General features: G+C 46.0%; 1 protein-coding gene across 1 annotated transcript in view; it reads right to left on the bottom strand.

The window, feature by feature from the left end:
• Positions 1–237: 237 nt before the first annotated feature.
• Positions 238–16,677, bottom strand: part of PPIE (peptidylprolyl isomerase E) — a 179,556-nt gene continuing 163,116 nt past the window's right edge. Inside the window, exons 9-10 of the mRNA XM_069223416.1 lie at positions 1,172–1,314; positions 238–604 (exon numbers count right to left, since the gene is read on the bottom strand). Coding sequence (XP_069079517.1) covers positions 536–604; positions 1,172–1,314 — 212 coding nt within the window. The 3' untranslated portion in view covers positions 238–535. The remainder of the gene's footprint in view (positions 605–1,171; positions 1,315–16,677) is intronic.

Consider the following 16,677-nt stretch of genomic DNA (forward strand, 5'->3'; position numbering starts at 1 on the left):
ACTGCTTAATTGGAGAGCTTGACAAGGTGGAGGTCCAAAGTGAATCACACAGGCGACTTTGGCAGGAAAGCTCTTTGCACAATCAGATGGGTCTGACATGCAGTAGTTCTATAAACTATCACCTTCGATTTTAGATATGAGAACTCTCCATGCAAATGCAATGGGAATCCAAGGTGAGAACTGCCAGGTATGTTATAAAATCTCACTTTTGGGCAACAAGGATAAAATCAAACCATATGAAAAATAATGTTTATTCACAATAAAAACTGTACAGAAATATATACAGAATTTTCAGACCTCTAAGGGTATTATAATGTCTGGTCCCACAGCTGTGTCTTCTTGGTTTTAACTTTGGGACTCCGGGTCTGTCATCCACAAACTCGCAGCAGATCTGAGCACTTTTGAAGAATTTAGGGCAGGTGCAAGAACGCTGTCTACCATCCTGTGAGAGTAGTGTGTTCTTCCCCCTGCCCAACGGGTAACTATGGTATAATTCCAATCCATGAAGCCTGCAATACCAGCAGTTAGATGCTCCTCACACATACTCGCCACAATCCGAGATGATCACTTTTTGTTTCGGTTTACCGTCCTTGCTTCCTTGTGCCTATAAAGTGGAAAAAGACTCATCAGTCTCTTTGGATTGGATGACAGACAACCCAAGCGCTACTAACTGGAGTAAATTAACACAAACTTCTTAGATGGAAAAAAACAAAGCTAAATCAATCAAATGGAGACAAATAACCAAGAATTGCAGATCGCAAAGCAGGAACCCAATTTCAGCAGAAGGTAGAATATAAATATAAGGCATGCTGATAGGAGAATAGGAACCAATCTCTATTGACTGTCGAAAAGCAAAGAGGGCTTTGGAATCCTTCACATTATCCAGACTGCTTGTGAGGACCTTTTCCTACAGTGGCATTTCGCAACAGTGACAATTTCTAAGATCAGAGTGCCTTGTCTCAAAAGTGGATACTTTAAAGCTTCGATGTCGTGCACTTCACTGAAAAGCAGTGTACTACAACTGCATAGAAGAACATTACCGCCAGAGAGAAGTGTGCTACAACGAGAAAGACATTTTGCTTTCAACTGTAAGTTGCTGCAGTGACGTGAGAATGGTGCTTGAACTCAAGAGCGCTGTTAAGATCGAAGGTGGAATTTACAATAAAATTACCTCCATCTGTTTTACAATGTCCATTCCCTCCATGACCTCTCCGAAGACCACATGTTTGCCATCCAGCCAGTCAGTTTTATCACAAGTGATGAAGAATTGGGAACCATTGGTATTCTGTCCAGAATTTGCCATTGAAAGCTGCCCTAGGGGAATTGAAACCAAATATATCGTAATCATTCACAACAAAACACAAACAGTGCCATTTAACATGCAAACAAAGGCTTCCCTTGCTTGACGTTAGTGAACACATAACAATAAATAATCATGACAAACACAGGGTTCCTGGGCTATAAAACTCTATAGGTGACCACTTCGTATTGGGAGAGACAGATAATCATATGTAACTGTAAGAAAATGCCTGCAGTGCACTGAGCACTGCTGTCCAGGCCCCACTGCATGTGCTCTAACCCCCAAAGTATGTGGGTCATTTAACTTACTTCTGAGTCCCTAGAATATAGTACCAGAAGTACACACGGCTAATAAGTTAACTGTCACTAGTGGACTTCAGCACTTGATTATGCCACCGCTGCTGTGACAAGATGAATACACGTGACTCTAGGAATGGTACTGCAGCCTGGTAACTCGACCTGGTAAAAAAAAAAAAAAAAAACTGTTGCCAGGACAAACCCTTCCTTCTTAAATATATTGGGAAGCCACCACTAGGAAGACCTCAGCAGCCCACCTGGCAAGTGCTTAATATTATAAAGATGGGCAGGTTGGATTTAAGGTTAACTTTTAAAAGAAAGGTGACTCTAAAAAGTCCCCACTTTGCTGGCAAAATCTCTGCTACAGTTTCCTGACTATCTACAGCCGTTATCACCTGAGACAACATGCTGCTCCCCCTGCTAGAAGTGTGGAGCACTCCCAGGAACAGGGAACAGACAGAACTGCTTAAGGGAGGAGATGTGACTTCCTCCAGCAAGATGACTACTGAGTGGAGGCCACAGAAGCCCTAGCTTCAAAGAGACTACTGCCTCAGTGAAGCAAATGGAGATCAGACCTCGGCCTGCCCCTCCTTTGTGTATCTGTGTGCAGAGCAGGTTTTCCAGGAGGAGATCATTATGCTGGCTACACCCCATAGGTGTTCTCAGGGCTCCTCACAGGGCAAGAAGGCTTGTGCCATCTTGGCTTGGGTTAGAAGGGGTATCGTGGGACTGTTTGGTGGCCAAACTCTCAGGAAGTGATATAAAGTGTGAAGGGTTGCCTCGTTGGACTACTGCACGATTAACTAGAGTCCTCCCCTCCTATACACAAGAAGATACTATAAAAGTGACACCCCAGACCTTTAGCCCTCAGCTCACTACTAGATTGGAAGAAGCCAGAAGAACTGCCCTGCGACTCCCTAGACCAGCAAAGAGAGGCTGCACCTGCTGCACCCAACGGAACCGCAACGAGGACTGTGCCTGCTGTGTCCACTCGATGAAGAGTTCCACTTGTCCCAGAATGGAAGAAGTGACTCCAAGGACTAGTTGGCTAGCCTCTTGTTAGGTTTCAGGGCCACCAAAAGCTAAAGACACCTGCACTTATCGAGTGCCCAGCTGTCAGAAACGCCTGCTTGTCACTGGACAACCAAAGCCACACCTCTCTAAGGTGTCCCCAAGCACGTGGGATCCGTAGCCGAAGTAGGCTCTGGTCCTCTGAAGAAAAGGATTTGCTTACCTGTAAGCAGTCGCTAAACCTGCTGTAACTGAGAGACCAGTTAACTAGAGGGAACTAGACCGTCACTGGACTCCTATGTTGCAACATGGACATCAACTCCTGAGGCCAGAGATGACCCCTGGATTTGTGAACTACAGGGTGGCCCCAAGAATACTCACTATGACTCTTCAGCATTCTTTCAGCACCTTCACCAATTTCAGCACCTCGGGATCCTTTATCCCCAGTATCAGGACCACTTCCTAGGTGGACCACTTTAAAGGAGAAAAGTACACTAAGGACCATAAGACTGCTAACTGTGACTGGCAAACTCCACCTAGACCTGAACGTTCCCTGTGACTGGTCCCAGCCCACAGTGGCTAGTCCAAGAGCATTTCAACAGGCATTTTAGCCCTTTGGTGACTATCTGCATGCAATAATTTATTGCATCCTATGGATTAAAGTTAAAGTATTTTACTCACCTTTGAAAAATCATTTCTCCGGCTCCCCTGAATAGATTTTTGTCTTCTGGTGTCCAATTTAAGATAAAAATACACAATCTGTCATGCAGAGCCCCAACATCAAATTGGCTTTAACCAGTGTCTTTGTTTCTAGACTTGGGATCTTATTAATGGGCAGAGCAGATTCAAAGAATGGGGGGAAATAAGTGTCAGTGATGAATCTATGGTTAGGCAGAGCCTCCGGCAGAAGGAGCATTACCAAAGGTAAGTACCTTGTTCTTCCAATAGTGACTTCTAAATGCAGATTCCTCATCTTTTAAACAGATACCAGAGCAGTACCTATTAGGAAGTGGGTCTGTGAATTGGCTCAAACCAAAACGTCCTGCACGACTGCACAGGGGTGAAATGCCCCTCTTGGAGAATGTAGTTGTCCAGAAATTGAACATATGGAGTGAAGCCCATATAGCTGACTGGCAGATGTCAAGGGCAGGAACTCCATGTGCCAACGCAGTGGCAGCAACCTTGACCCTGGTGGAATGAGCTCACAGTCCTTCTCAAAGCTGTTTCTTGGCTAATGCGTAGCAAATCTTGATCCAGAGCACAATCCAGTGGGAGGTGGTCTGTTTCTGTATTATAGTCTTACTTTTTTTTTTAACTCCAGTGAACCCCATAAAGAGATGATTGTTCACTAGGTGTTCTTACAATCATATCACATGTACCTGCCTTCCCTTAATGGGTGGAAGAAAGGTTTACTGGTCCAAGTTATTGGAGTCTCCTTCTCCTTAGAGGGATGACTAAACAAACAGCAGACTTGTCAGATAACTTGGCCTGGAGGGAGTCTATCTGACGTGTGCTGAACCAAACCATACATTTGTCCTAACAGGTGTATACAATTTTTGTTGACGGACATCTGGCTGCCAAGAGGAGATCAACCACCTTCAAAAACAGGTCAACGATGTTCAGCTGTCACCACTCAATCTCCATGCATGAAGATTGAGCTTGCAAAGGCCAGGGTGCAGAACCCTGCCCTATTGCTGCAACAGCAGGTACTCCCGTTGAGGCAGCCTGATCCACTTTTGAGACAAGTCACTGACTCACCAGATTGTCCACCCTGGCATTCAAAGATCCTGCCACGCGGTTCACCACCATGGAAATCCCTTGATGGTCCTGACACTTCAGAGGTGTGATGCTGCATGGCACAGGGCACACAACCCTACTCAATCCCACAAGGCAGTGGTTTGGTCCTGGAACACCTGTACCTGCCTTCCTTTATTGAGCGGAAGAGAGGTTTTCAATACCAAGTGAATGGCCCGGAGCTCTAGAAGGTTGATAAGGACCTCTAATCTCCACATGTCCCGGGTGACCGCTTCAACCCATAAGTGAAGCATTGGTCACCACTGTTATTCCTGGGTCAGGTAGGGAAAGGGATCTGCTGCTGACCTAATCACAGTCCATTAACCACCACTGCAGAACTGTTGCAGTCTCCTCCAAAATCTGGTAATGGTAGGAGAGGTCCACTTGATGTTAGACCCACTGAGATTTTAGGTCCCACTGCAAAGCCTGCATATGCCAATTGGCCAGCTTGACCAGCAGGATGCAGGAGACCAAAAGGATACCATCACTCTCAGCAGCCTCAGAGTCGATCTCACTGAGGATCCAGAACAGAGACTGAAAGAGCTGTTCAAAGCCTGAATGTCCTGGGACTCTCCTTTCCAGGGAAAATACATGAAACTGAACTGTGTTCAGAATGGCTTAGATGAAGGGGCACATCTAAGAAAGAATCAGGTGTGACTTCAGTATGTTGATAGTGAACCCCAAAAAAGACAGAGGTTTGCTGTAGTCTAGAGGTGGCTGACAACTGCTAGGTAAAGGAAGATGGGGACCCCTGAACTCAAAAGATGTGCTGCTACCGCCGCCATCACATTTTTGTGAACAGCCAAGGTGTGCTGGTGAGTCCAAAAGGGAGCACAGAAAACTATAAATGCTCCTGTCATACAACAAACTGCAAGCAGCGTCAATGGGCCTTCAGGATGAGGACATGGAAATAGGCGTCTGCAGGTCTAACTTCACCATTCGTTCTCCAAAGTCGAGGTCAGACAAGACCTGGACCAGAGAAAGCATTTTCAATTACTCCTTCCAGGGGAAGAAATTGAGGACGCAAATCTAAAACAGGAAAAGGCCTCCGTCGTTCTTTGGCACGAGAAAGTAGCAGGAATAACATCCATGACCTACTTTTGGAACAAGCACCATCTTGGTAGCTCTTTTGGGCCCAAAAGAGGAACTTAAACTTCCTGCCATAAAACACACAGATGGTCCTTCATCAGTCATTCTGGGGATGGCGGAAGGTGTGGCAATGAAGAGGAAGGTGTACCTCTTTCAGACTATCTTCAGGACCCACCTGTCTGATGTTATCTGCCAACTTCGTCAGATTTGCTGGATCCTTCCTCTAACCAGGCGGCTGTGCTCCACTAAGGGCACAATAAAGGGGTTTGGAAGGTGAGGCTGCAGGGGTGGTGTGGGGGTCAGTGAACAGAGTGGCTTGCTGACCTTGACCTGCTGAAGTTGCAAAAGGAATGTTAGGGCTGATGCAGCAAGGCAAATAAGTCCAGGGAGTGTGCTACGGCTCTGCTCTCTGAACACATCCAGAGCAGAATCTGCCTTGGCCCCAAGCAGGCGAGTACCGTCAAAGGGCATGACCACGAGAGACACAAGGAAGTGGAGTGCATTATATAGTGTGGTTGTGTGACCTTACTGTGTAAGCAGGTTTTGATTGTTAATCTTTGATTCGACTGTGGGTAGCTGCAGCTTTAAGCAGTCAGGCTTCACAAAGGAACATGTGTAAAGTATTTAAAATAACAACAAAACAATTGAAGAAACACGACTCAAGAAATCTGACACCAATTTATTAAAATAGCTTATATTTCTATGAATTTATGGACACCAAAATTAAAAAGATCTGCTGGTGGGTTCTGGAGATCTAGATTTTACAAAGAACAATAAATTCATACTTTTCACTTAATTGCGAACAAGCACTGGCAAATTTAACGAATTTGACACTTAGAAACTTTTTTAAGGTAACTCTGGTCAAAGTGGAATGCGCTTACTTAGAGTTACTTTGAGCATCCAACTCTGGCAGGGACTATCAAGGTCTGAAGAAAAAGCTAAATTGATAACAAAACCAGTCTTCAGTCCAGTTCCAATGTGGGTGGTCCCTTGCCACGGAGTTTTATGGAGTGGTCCTGATTCAAGGGATATAGGATGATGAAGACACTTCAGAAAGCTGAAGATGCTGTGTGATCGACAGGGTTTTCCTGGGGCTAATCTTTGGTCCAGGTGGGGCGACTTTGGCCACAGGATTCTATACCCCTTGAACTTGTCTTTGGGCCAGCAAAAGTCCAGTTGCCACTGGACATCTAGTCACCGGGCACAGCAAACACATTGGTTTCATTCTTCTGGCAATAACTCTTCTTCTTGGTGACCAAAGTGCACTCTGACAACTCTTCTAGGTCTAGCAAACTCAGGTTCAACTTCTGAGACAACAGGTCTCAGCCTACCATGCTGCACTGTGACAAGGAGAGACAATCTGGTGAGCTGGGCTACCAACTCACCATGCAGGCTTCTTCAGCTTTTGTGGCACTGTGCTGTGAACAGGAAGTCAAGCCATCTGACACTTGGCTCCTTTGCTACTGGCTGGGCTTGTGGACGATTGTCCAAGAACAGGACACAGCAGGCATTGGGGGTGGGGTGGGGGGCATCAGGGGGAGGAGAGGGTCTATGAGTTCATCATTGAAGGGGAGGAGAAGCTCTTCCCAGGTTGACGAACTACCATCAGAAACACTGGGTTTTGACCTCTTAGGAGGGGAGCTGGAGGTCAAGAACTTAGTCTACTTTATGCATGACCATTGCGTAAGAAGCACTCTATTCAGTGGTAGGGACCAGCGGTGAGAGGAGTCATTAACGTCTTGAAGGCTATCTTTCCAATTTTCTTCATGGTATTGTTGCTCTACCTCATCACCAGCATCATTTTTGTTTTTTTAAATTTCTTTTTCTATTGGTTTTATTGGTTTTTCGATAAGAGGGTACAAACAATAATCAACATGGTCTTGTCAGCAATGTCAAGCAGATGACATATAGCGATAACATTACATTAGGTGGTGATCGTAACATATGACATGTCAACATATATAAGTTAGTACAATCTATACCTATGCTCAGTTGTACCTGGAGTTCTGAGAAATAAACAGTAATCATCACCTTTCGTGAATAATTTGTGTCATTGCACTATTTTAGAATGTAAACATGTTGCTAGCCCCCAGCAACCATAGTGAGGGAAGGAGAGATTCAACTGAAGGGGAAAAACAACTTTTCTAGTGTCTAGTCTGGGTGGTGAGAGATGGTGGTAGTACCACATGTACACAAGGGAATCTGCATCACAGGAGCAACACATATGGGGCAGGAAGGCAGTAATGGTCTCTGCTATGCGCTGGGCTTGTGGTATCATTGTTTTGGGGTTATGGGGAGAATCACGTCATAAGTTTAGGTTCATAAAGAGTCTCTTCGAGGTCTGTGATGGCAGTGTTCAGAGTGAGGGTAGCGCTGCAGATACTGGAGATATGTTACGGGTTCCTGTCTCAGCAGTCGATTGTGAAGCTTGTATATCTGCTAATTTGAGCAGGTAGGTGCCCCATAATGTGGCCACTCCACTCCCGCCCCGGGATCTATTGTCGCGCATTAGTGCATTAGTCTCTGCCGTGGCCCACCGCGAGCTGTGTGTAACCAATTGTCAATATTAAGGGGCTGAGCTGCCTTACATGGCATGGCGATAAGCCTTTTAAACAATATTAAGCCTACGAATCCTAAATAATGTTTAGTGTTTTTAGTTCTTTTTGTGATCCTTAAAAGGCACAGGAGTTGGTCTGGTCATCAACAGCATCATAATCTTTGTCCAAATCCGTACCAAATAAGGAATGCAATGTATGTGTCCTTCCTTATGAAGGTGTTAAGTCAAGGGGAGGGGCACTTTGCCAGAAAGCGGGTGCTGCCTGGTTGATCAGTATAGGGAAAGGTGTGGAAGACATTGTGACGCGAAGGGTTAATTAGCTTGAGCTGAGTGTAGATGAGCGTGATGCCTGCTGAAACCCCCCCCGAACAACGTGGAAAGGTTCATGATATTATTTTCAAGCTTGTTAGTGTAGAAGACTCCGTCTCAACCTTGAGAACGAGAGTACAGGGAGAAGATGGAATGAAAACAAAGCCTGGGGACGAGCAGAGCCGCCAAGTGCTGATAACATAGCTAGAAAATGCCAGAAAGAGATAGAATCCAAGCTTCGAGTTATTTAAGCACTGAAGTGTGGGTGAGGGACTTGAAGCTCGCAGCTGCCATGGCCCAGTGCTGCCTCCCTGCCTCCCTGTTTTGCTGACCGTGATGCTTGAGGGGGAGAGAGGTCCAAGAAGGCGATAGAGGGCTTCCCAGCATTTCGTGGACTAAGTTAAGTTCCACACAGGGATGAAAGGCCTTTGTTTCTCTGCTCTATTATTATGATTGATTATTTATGCTTGCACTGTGTTTATAACCTGAAGTATTCAGCTCGTTATTTTTTGCTTTCTGAACATCGTAGTGTGAGCCTGATGCAGTAATTGAAACATGCATTTTGGTGTGCAGTAAATCAAAGCTTATCTGAAGTATTCATTTATATTTTGCTTCCTGAACATCGTAGTGTGATGCATTTTGGTATACAGTTAATCAAAACTTATATCTGTCAATTAACTCTTTGCTTATATATATGCATAGATGCTCTTTGTAGTGTACTTATATATAAATAGATGCTTTTCATTGCTATTCTTATTCTACTATTGTTAATGTGCTAAATGCCTACATTTACCGGAAATTCGAGTAAAGCTAAATTGTATTTATAATTGGCGTGTGGTCCTTCAATGAGCGTCCTTATTGACTTATACCGAACAGTTGTCAACCAGTCACCTGGATAAGACATTTTGGTACCAAAAGTGGGGTATGAGTCAATAATGCCTCTTTGGGGACGTAAGAAAAGTGAGGCAGAGAGCGGAAGGCAGCATGGGGCAGAAGCCAGATCCATTCCCGGGTGGTTAACATCTGACCCGTTCTCTGGTGTGACAGGACTCCTGAACCGGTGGGCAGCACCGGTGTTATGAGAGGCATTAGATGAGAAAGTGAGTTATCTCTTAGTGGAAGATGCGGTTGAGAGTGTGAAGCCAAGAGGGGCAAAGCTGGAGCTGAAAGCAGCAGGGCAAGTGGGATGGCTTTTCCTGTCTACGCTCTGTACAGTATACAGGAAAACATTAACACAAGATGCAGAGATAAGAAAACTGCGGGATGAGGTTGCAGCCTTGCAGGAAAGGCAGCTACTTATGAAAGAGACCATAGAAAGTGCAGTGACTCGGGGTGATCAAATGGAGGCAAGGTGCACCGCATTAGCAGTACGAGTAGCAAACCAGAAGAGTGGGCAGAAGCCTAAAATGCCCTCAACTGTGCAAGTGAGGGCACTGGTACGCAAACAGAAGAGTAGGCAGAAGCCTAAAATACCCTCAACTGTGCAAGTGAGGGCACTGGTACGCAAAGAAAATTGGGATCCATATACTTGGGATGGAACAGTCTCAGACAATGATGACTGGAATTGGGAGGATGAGGTGGAAGTACGTGTAACAGAACTAGGTGGAGTTGAAAGTGGAGAAGGACGTGTAGGTGAAATTGAAGGTGAAAAGGGAGTGAATGGTGGGCAAATACAGAATTCTCGTTTGGTAAGAGATTATACGCAGAGTGAGTTGTTGGAGATAACCCGTATGTTTAGGCAGATGCCTGCAGAGCCTTTGTTTAAATGGTTGGTGAGATTGTGGGACACTGGAGCAAAAGATGCATTACAGAATCCTTTTACATTAGGTCCCATCACAGAAGGAGACCCGTTTGAGCTGGAAATGATAGTACAGGATGATGTAGATGATGTAGTGATGTGGAGCCTATGGCAGAGGCAGGGAAAAAAAGAGGGTGCCACAAGATTGGGCCTTAGTGGAAACAGAACGCATAACTGATGATCGGCCGGTCACCTTAAAAACATGGGTCCCCTTACTAGGTTGGACAAGAGAAGGAGGGGTTGGCAATAAAGTAGGCAGAGCGCAGGAGTTTGCCATCGTGAAGTGGAAATGGTATCTGCAGCAGAGGGCAAAACCGGGACCAGCAGGAGTGTCGAAGTTACAAGAAGATAAGCTAGGGGTTAGTGGATTGCAGGCAATGGCCCCTGCGCCAGAGCCCTCTGAAATTGAATCCTCACCATTTAAGACAGCCCCGCCTTTTGAACGACTCACCGAAGAAGAACAGCAAAATGCATGGTTCACAGATGGTATCGCCCGGTACTATCAAGGAAAAAGACAATGGCAAACAGTTGCATTCCAGCCTACTATAGAAACGATGTTGCTGCGAGAAGGGGATAATGAATCAAGCCAGCTTGCAGAACTGCAGGGGGTAGCAGCAGTGATCAAACAAGCCCCCATCGGAGAGAAAACATTTGTGTACACTGACAGTCGGGCCACTTACCAACGACTAGTAAGCTGGGCCACTTACCAACGACTAGTAAGCTGGGCCCGACTTGGTGCAAGGATGGATGGAAAATTAAAGGCACCCCCATTTCGGGAGGCGAGCAGCTATGGGAAGAGATGTGGGAGAAAGGGCAAAAATGTCAAATCTATGTGGAAGAGGGAGATGCCCATTGCCCATCGAATACCTCACCTGCATCTTTATTCAACAACACCTCAGATCAAATGGCCAAAACGCGAACGGTGGTCATCAAGGAGGAAGCTGAAGCTGCTTTAGCAAACATGGCCCATGCAACATCCGAACATTTAGGAGAGAATAGCGCTTATGCATGGGTACAGCAACAACAAATTCCAGTTACTAAAGAACAAGTGCAACAAGCAGTAAAGGAGGGCCCCATATGCAACCAGATTAGACAAATGCCCCTGCAAAAGAAGCCTAGCGGCCATATCACAAGAAGAACTGCAGCTGCTACGGTGTGGCAATTGGACTATATCGGGCCGCTACCAAAAGAAGGAGGAAAAAGCTACGTATTGACCATGGTGGACACCTACACTGGCCTTATGTTGGGTATGCCCTGTAAGTCTGCAGATCAGAAGTCCACTTTGCGAGGGCTAAACTACCTGATAAAACATTATGGGGCACCTGATGAGATCCAAACAGATAGGGGCACACACTTTTCAGGGAAAACAGTGCAGGGCTGGGCGCAGGAACAGGGAATTTGGTGGATTGTGCACCTTAGTTATTATCCACAAGCTGCAGGCATGATTCGGAGATATAACGGATTGGTGAAAGAACAGCTAAAAAAGTTATCAGCACATGACAGACTTGCACAAGTGATTTGTGAACAAGCGTACACCCCCCACATTGAAGAAAGATCTGCCCCCCAATAACACCCAGAGAGGTGAGGGAGGATTTGGAAGCACAGGAAGAAAAGTATGGGTGAACCATCCAGGAAAAAAGCCAGAGGCAGGAGAGCTATTGAGTCAAGGGGTGGGGAGTACGTATATTGTACTTTTAAAGAACTCTAATGTACCTGTATTTGTACCTGCAGTGAGACTTACCCCACGGTCATAAACGATGACTTCTGCGTTGATGATAGTAGAGAATGTCGTTAAGGACCTTCATGTCACTTGTGCACCTCAAGCCGCTAACGTAACTGATGACCAGGGAAATGTTTCACTTTGCAACGTGGAGGTACCTGGAGGCAAGTGGATGGCTGCCAAAGCTGTGACCTGGAAGGTAACTGGACAGCAAATCCGACATGCCAACGGACTGAACGAGGTGCAGGGGACGCCAGCAACAGTACAGGCTTTGAGTTATTTGCTAAACATGATATGTAAATATTGTGATACCAGGACACATGGTGGTTGTTACAATGAACAATGAAACCAAAGGAGTTTGATACTCCAAACCACCAGCCTTCATGTTTTATGTAACCGAAAGACGCATGGTTAGCAACTTAAGCAACGTTTCTATAGTTCGATATAGAACAGGATGTAAGCAAGCTCTGCATGCAAGCATAATTAATCGTATTGTGTTACAGATAAATATTGCCAAGGGGAATGTCTCAAAGTATGATCCATTATGTGCACCATGGACACAACAGTTATGGCCCTTGCCAAAGTTACGCATTAGAAGAGATCTAGGGTCCTTGATAGCTCGGGCCACCGGATTCGGGGTAGGGGGCCTGAATTCTTTTGATGTTGAAGCCATTAGGAATAAGCTATCTTCTACAGGATATAGTACAGGAGAGGCCATAAAAGTAATTTCTCAATGGGGGCCCACACACTCACAAGAAGTATGGAAAGTCCTGCATGGGTTGTATCGCAATTGGCAATGGCATAATTTCACTTATGAACAATTCGGAGAAAAAAAAAAGCTTTTAAAACACACAAGCAGTGTCCAAGGGCATCCAGTGCATACTATGGCAAAGCATTGTTAATAAACAGTATGCAGACTTTAAAGCAGAATGGGGATAGCTTCAGGGTGAATATTGGAGAGAACAATTGCATTTGCCTGAAGAAATATGGGTAAAGCCCATACAGTTTCACTGTGAGGAAGAAATGTGTTATGCTCTTTTTGATATAGCAAGAAGTGATTTTCCTCCTGACATATGGTGCCCCTTTATATTGCTCCCCGTAGTGATAAGTAAAAGAATGGTGGATACCTCACACTGACAAAAAGTGGATTGATTAAACAAATGACACTGTAGATCCCACTAGATGTGCAGATTGGTCTAAGGGGTGGGTATGTACCCACACTGGACAGGTGCTAGATCCATGTCTTCACACAATACTGGTAGAATGTGAATGGTTACCTTATCCTATTAAATGGCACAGACATATCAGATAGGGACAGAGAGCATATGTTATGTCATTAATCATCACTTACTTATTAACGGATTTATACAAACAACCGGAGAGCAAGTAATGTATATGCGCAATATTACCAGCATTATTGACATAAGCACTCACATCTTGTACCAACCGACTAAGTTCACCATAACCACATTACAGACGCAAATGCGTGCGCAGTTAGAGTGGAACATCTTGCTTGTTGTTAAGCTACCCAGATTAGAGGCAATCAGGCACTACGCACAAGTTACCTTTGCTAAATTTGATATGGCAGCTAAATACTCCAAGGATACAGCCATACTAAATACCATAAATGATTATACACACTGCTTCATGGATCCAGCAAATAACTGAGCATCATTGGTATGACATCTTCTTAGGCTGGGCACTAGGAGCTATGAAGACGCTAAATATAGTGTTACAACAGCTAATTTGGTTATTGATTGTTTGTGTTACGCTAATAACTATACTATGTAGACCAGTGGTTCCCAACATTTTGACTTCTGTGGACCCCCACTTTATCATTACTGGAGCCTGGGGACCCCCACGGAATCTGTATTGGAATCGGGGGACCCACACTGAGTCATTACTGAAAGTTGGGGACCTAATCTGTTGATATTATTTAATTTTCTAAGCAGTCGTGGACCCCCTGAGGTGGCTTCGCGGACCCCCAGGGGTCCCCGGACCACAGGTTGGGAACCACTGATGTAGACTATATGTATGCACAAAACAGCTTTATACTAAGATGCAGGCGCTTAGAATAACGCTGACCAGTATTAGTAGCAACCTAGCTAGCGGAATATCAAAGTAAATGATATCCGTTTCGCATGCATCACGCTCATCTAAGAGGTAGAGTGATCAGTATAGGGAAAGGTGCGGAAGACATTGTGACGCGAAGGGTTAATTAGCTTGAGCAGTGTAGATGAGCGTGATGCCTGCTGAAACCCCCCGAACAACGTGGAAAAGTTCATGATATTATTTTCAAGCTTGTTTGTGTAGAAGACTCCGTCTCAACCTTGAGAACGAGAGTACAGGGAGAAGATGGAATGAAAACAAAGGCTGGGGAAGGGCAGAGCAGCCAAGTGCTGATAACATTGCTAGAAAATGCCAGAAAGAGATAGAATCCAAGCTTCGAGTTATTTAAGCACTGAAGTGTGGGTGAGGGACTTGAAGCTCGCAGGTGGAGTTGTGAAAGCTGCCATGGCCTGTTTTGCTGACCGTGATGCTTGAGGGGGAGAGAGGTCCAAGCAGGCGGTAGAGGGCTTCCCAGCATTTCGTGGACTAAGTTAAGTTCCACACAGGGATGAAATGCCTTTGTTTCTCTGCTCTATTATTATGATTGATAATTTATGCTTGCACTGTGTTTATAACTGTAGGAAGTTGGCTCTGTATGTGCTATTTCAAAGTAAGGAATAGCATGCACAGAGTCCAAGGGTTCCCCTTAGAGGTAAGATAGTGGCAAAAAGAGATAATACTAATGCTCTATTTTGTGGTAGTGTGGTCGAGCAGTAGGCTTATCCAAGGAGTAGTGTTAAGCATTTGTTGTACATACACATAGACAATAAATGAGGTACACACACTCAGAGACAAATCCAGCCAATAGGTTTTGTTATAGAAAAATATCTTTTCTTAGTTTATTTTAAGAACCACAGGTTCAAATTCTACATGTAATATCTCATTCGAAAGGTATTGCAGGTAAGTACTTTAGGAACTTCAAATCATCAAAATTGCATGTATACTTTTCAAGTTATTCACAAATAGCTGTTTTAAAAGTGGACACTTAGTGCAATTTTCACAGTTCCTAGGGGAGGTAAGTATTTGTTAGGTTAACCAGGTAAGTAAGACACTTACAGGGCTTAGTTCTTGGTCCAAGGTAGCCCACCGTTGGGGGTTCAGAGCAACCCCAAAGTCACCACACCAGCAGCTCAGGGCCGGTCAGGTGCAGAGTTCAAAGTGGTGCCCAAAACACATAGGCTAGAATGGAGAGAAGGGGGTGCCCCGGTTCCGGTCTGCTTGCAGGTAAGTACCCGCGTCTTCGGAGGGCAGACCAGGGGGGTTTTGTAGGGCACCGGGGGGGACACAAGTCCACACAGAAATTTCACCCTCAGCAGCGCGGGGGCGGCCGGGTGCAGTGTAGAAACAAGCGTCGGGTTTTCAATGTTAGTCTATGAGAGATCTCGGGATCTCTTCAGCGCTGCAGGCAGGCAAGGGGGGGATTCCTCGGGGAAACCTCCACTTGGGCAAGGGAGAGGGACTCCTGGGGGTCACTTCTCCAGTGAAAGTCCGGTCCTTCAGGTCCTGGGGGCTGCGGGTGCAGGGTCTCTCCCAGGCGTCGGGACTTTAGGTTCAAAGAGTCGCGGTCAGGGGAAGCCTCGGGATTCCCTCTGCAGGCGGCGCTGTGGGGGCTCAGGGGGGACAGGTTTTGGTACTCACAGTATCAGAGTAGTCCTGGGGTCCCTCCTGAGGTGTTGGATCGCCACCAGCCGAGTCGGGGTCGCCGGGTGCAGTGTTGCAAGTCTCACGCTTCTTGCGGGGAGCTTGCAGGGTTCTTTAAAGTTGCTGGAAACAAAGTTGCAGCTTTTCTTGGAGCAGGTCCGCTGTCCTCGGGAGTTTCTTGTCTTTTCGAAGCAGGGGCAGTCCTCAGAGGATGTCGAGGTCGCTGGTCCCTTTGGAAGGCGTCGCTGGAGCAGGATCTTTGGAAGGCAGGAGACAGGCCGGTGAGTTTCTGGAGCCAAGGCAGTTGTCGTCTTCTGGTCTTCCGCTGCAGGGGTTTTCAGCTGGGCAGTCCTTCTTCTTGTAGTTGCAGGAATCTAATTTTCTAGGGTTCAGGGTAGCCCTTAAATACTAAATTTAAGGGCGTGTTTAGGTCTGGGGGGTTAGTAGCCAATGGCTACTAGCCCTGAGGGTGGGTACACCCTCTTTGTGCCTCCTCCCAAGGGGAGGGGGTCACAATCCTAACCCTATTGGGGGAATCCTCCATCTGCAAGATGGAGGATTTCTAAAAGTTAGAGTCACTTCAGCTCAGGACACCTTAGGGGCTGTCCTGACTGGTCAGTGACTCCTCCTTGTTTTTCTCATTATCTTCTCCGGCCTTGCCGCCAAAAGTGGGGCCTGGCCGGAGGGGGCGGGCAACTCCACTAGCTGGAGTGTCCTGCTGGGTTGGCACAAAGGAGGTGAGCCTTTGAGGCTCACCGCCAGGTGTGACAATTCCTGCCTGGGGGAGGTGTTAGCATCTCCACCCAGTGCAGGCTTTGTTACTGGCCTCAGAGTGACAAAGGCACTCTCCCCATGGGGCCAGCAACATGTCTCGGTTTGTGGCAGGCTGCTAAAACTAGTCAGCCTACACAGATAGTCGGTTAAGTTTCAGGGGGCACCTCTAAGGTGCCCTCTGTGGTGTATTTTACAATAAAATGTACACTTGCATCAGTGTGCATTTATTGTGCTGAGAAGTTTGATACCAAACTTCCCAGTTTTCAGTGTAGCCATTAT

The sequence above is a fragment of the Pleurodeles waltl genome, chromosome 3_1, assembly GCF_031143425.1.
Source record: "Pleurodeles waltl isolate 20211129_DDA chromosome 3_1, aPleWal1.hap1.20221129, whole genome shotgun sequence".
Lineage (NCBI taxonomy): Eukaryota > Metazoa > Chordata > Amphibia > Caudata > Salamandridae > Pleurodeles > Pleurodeles waltl.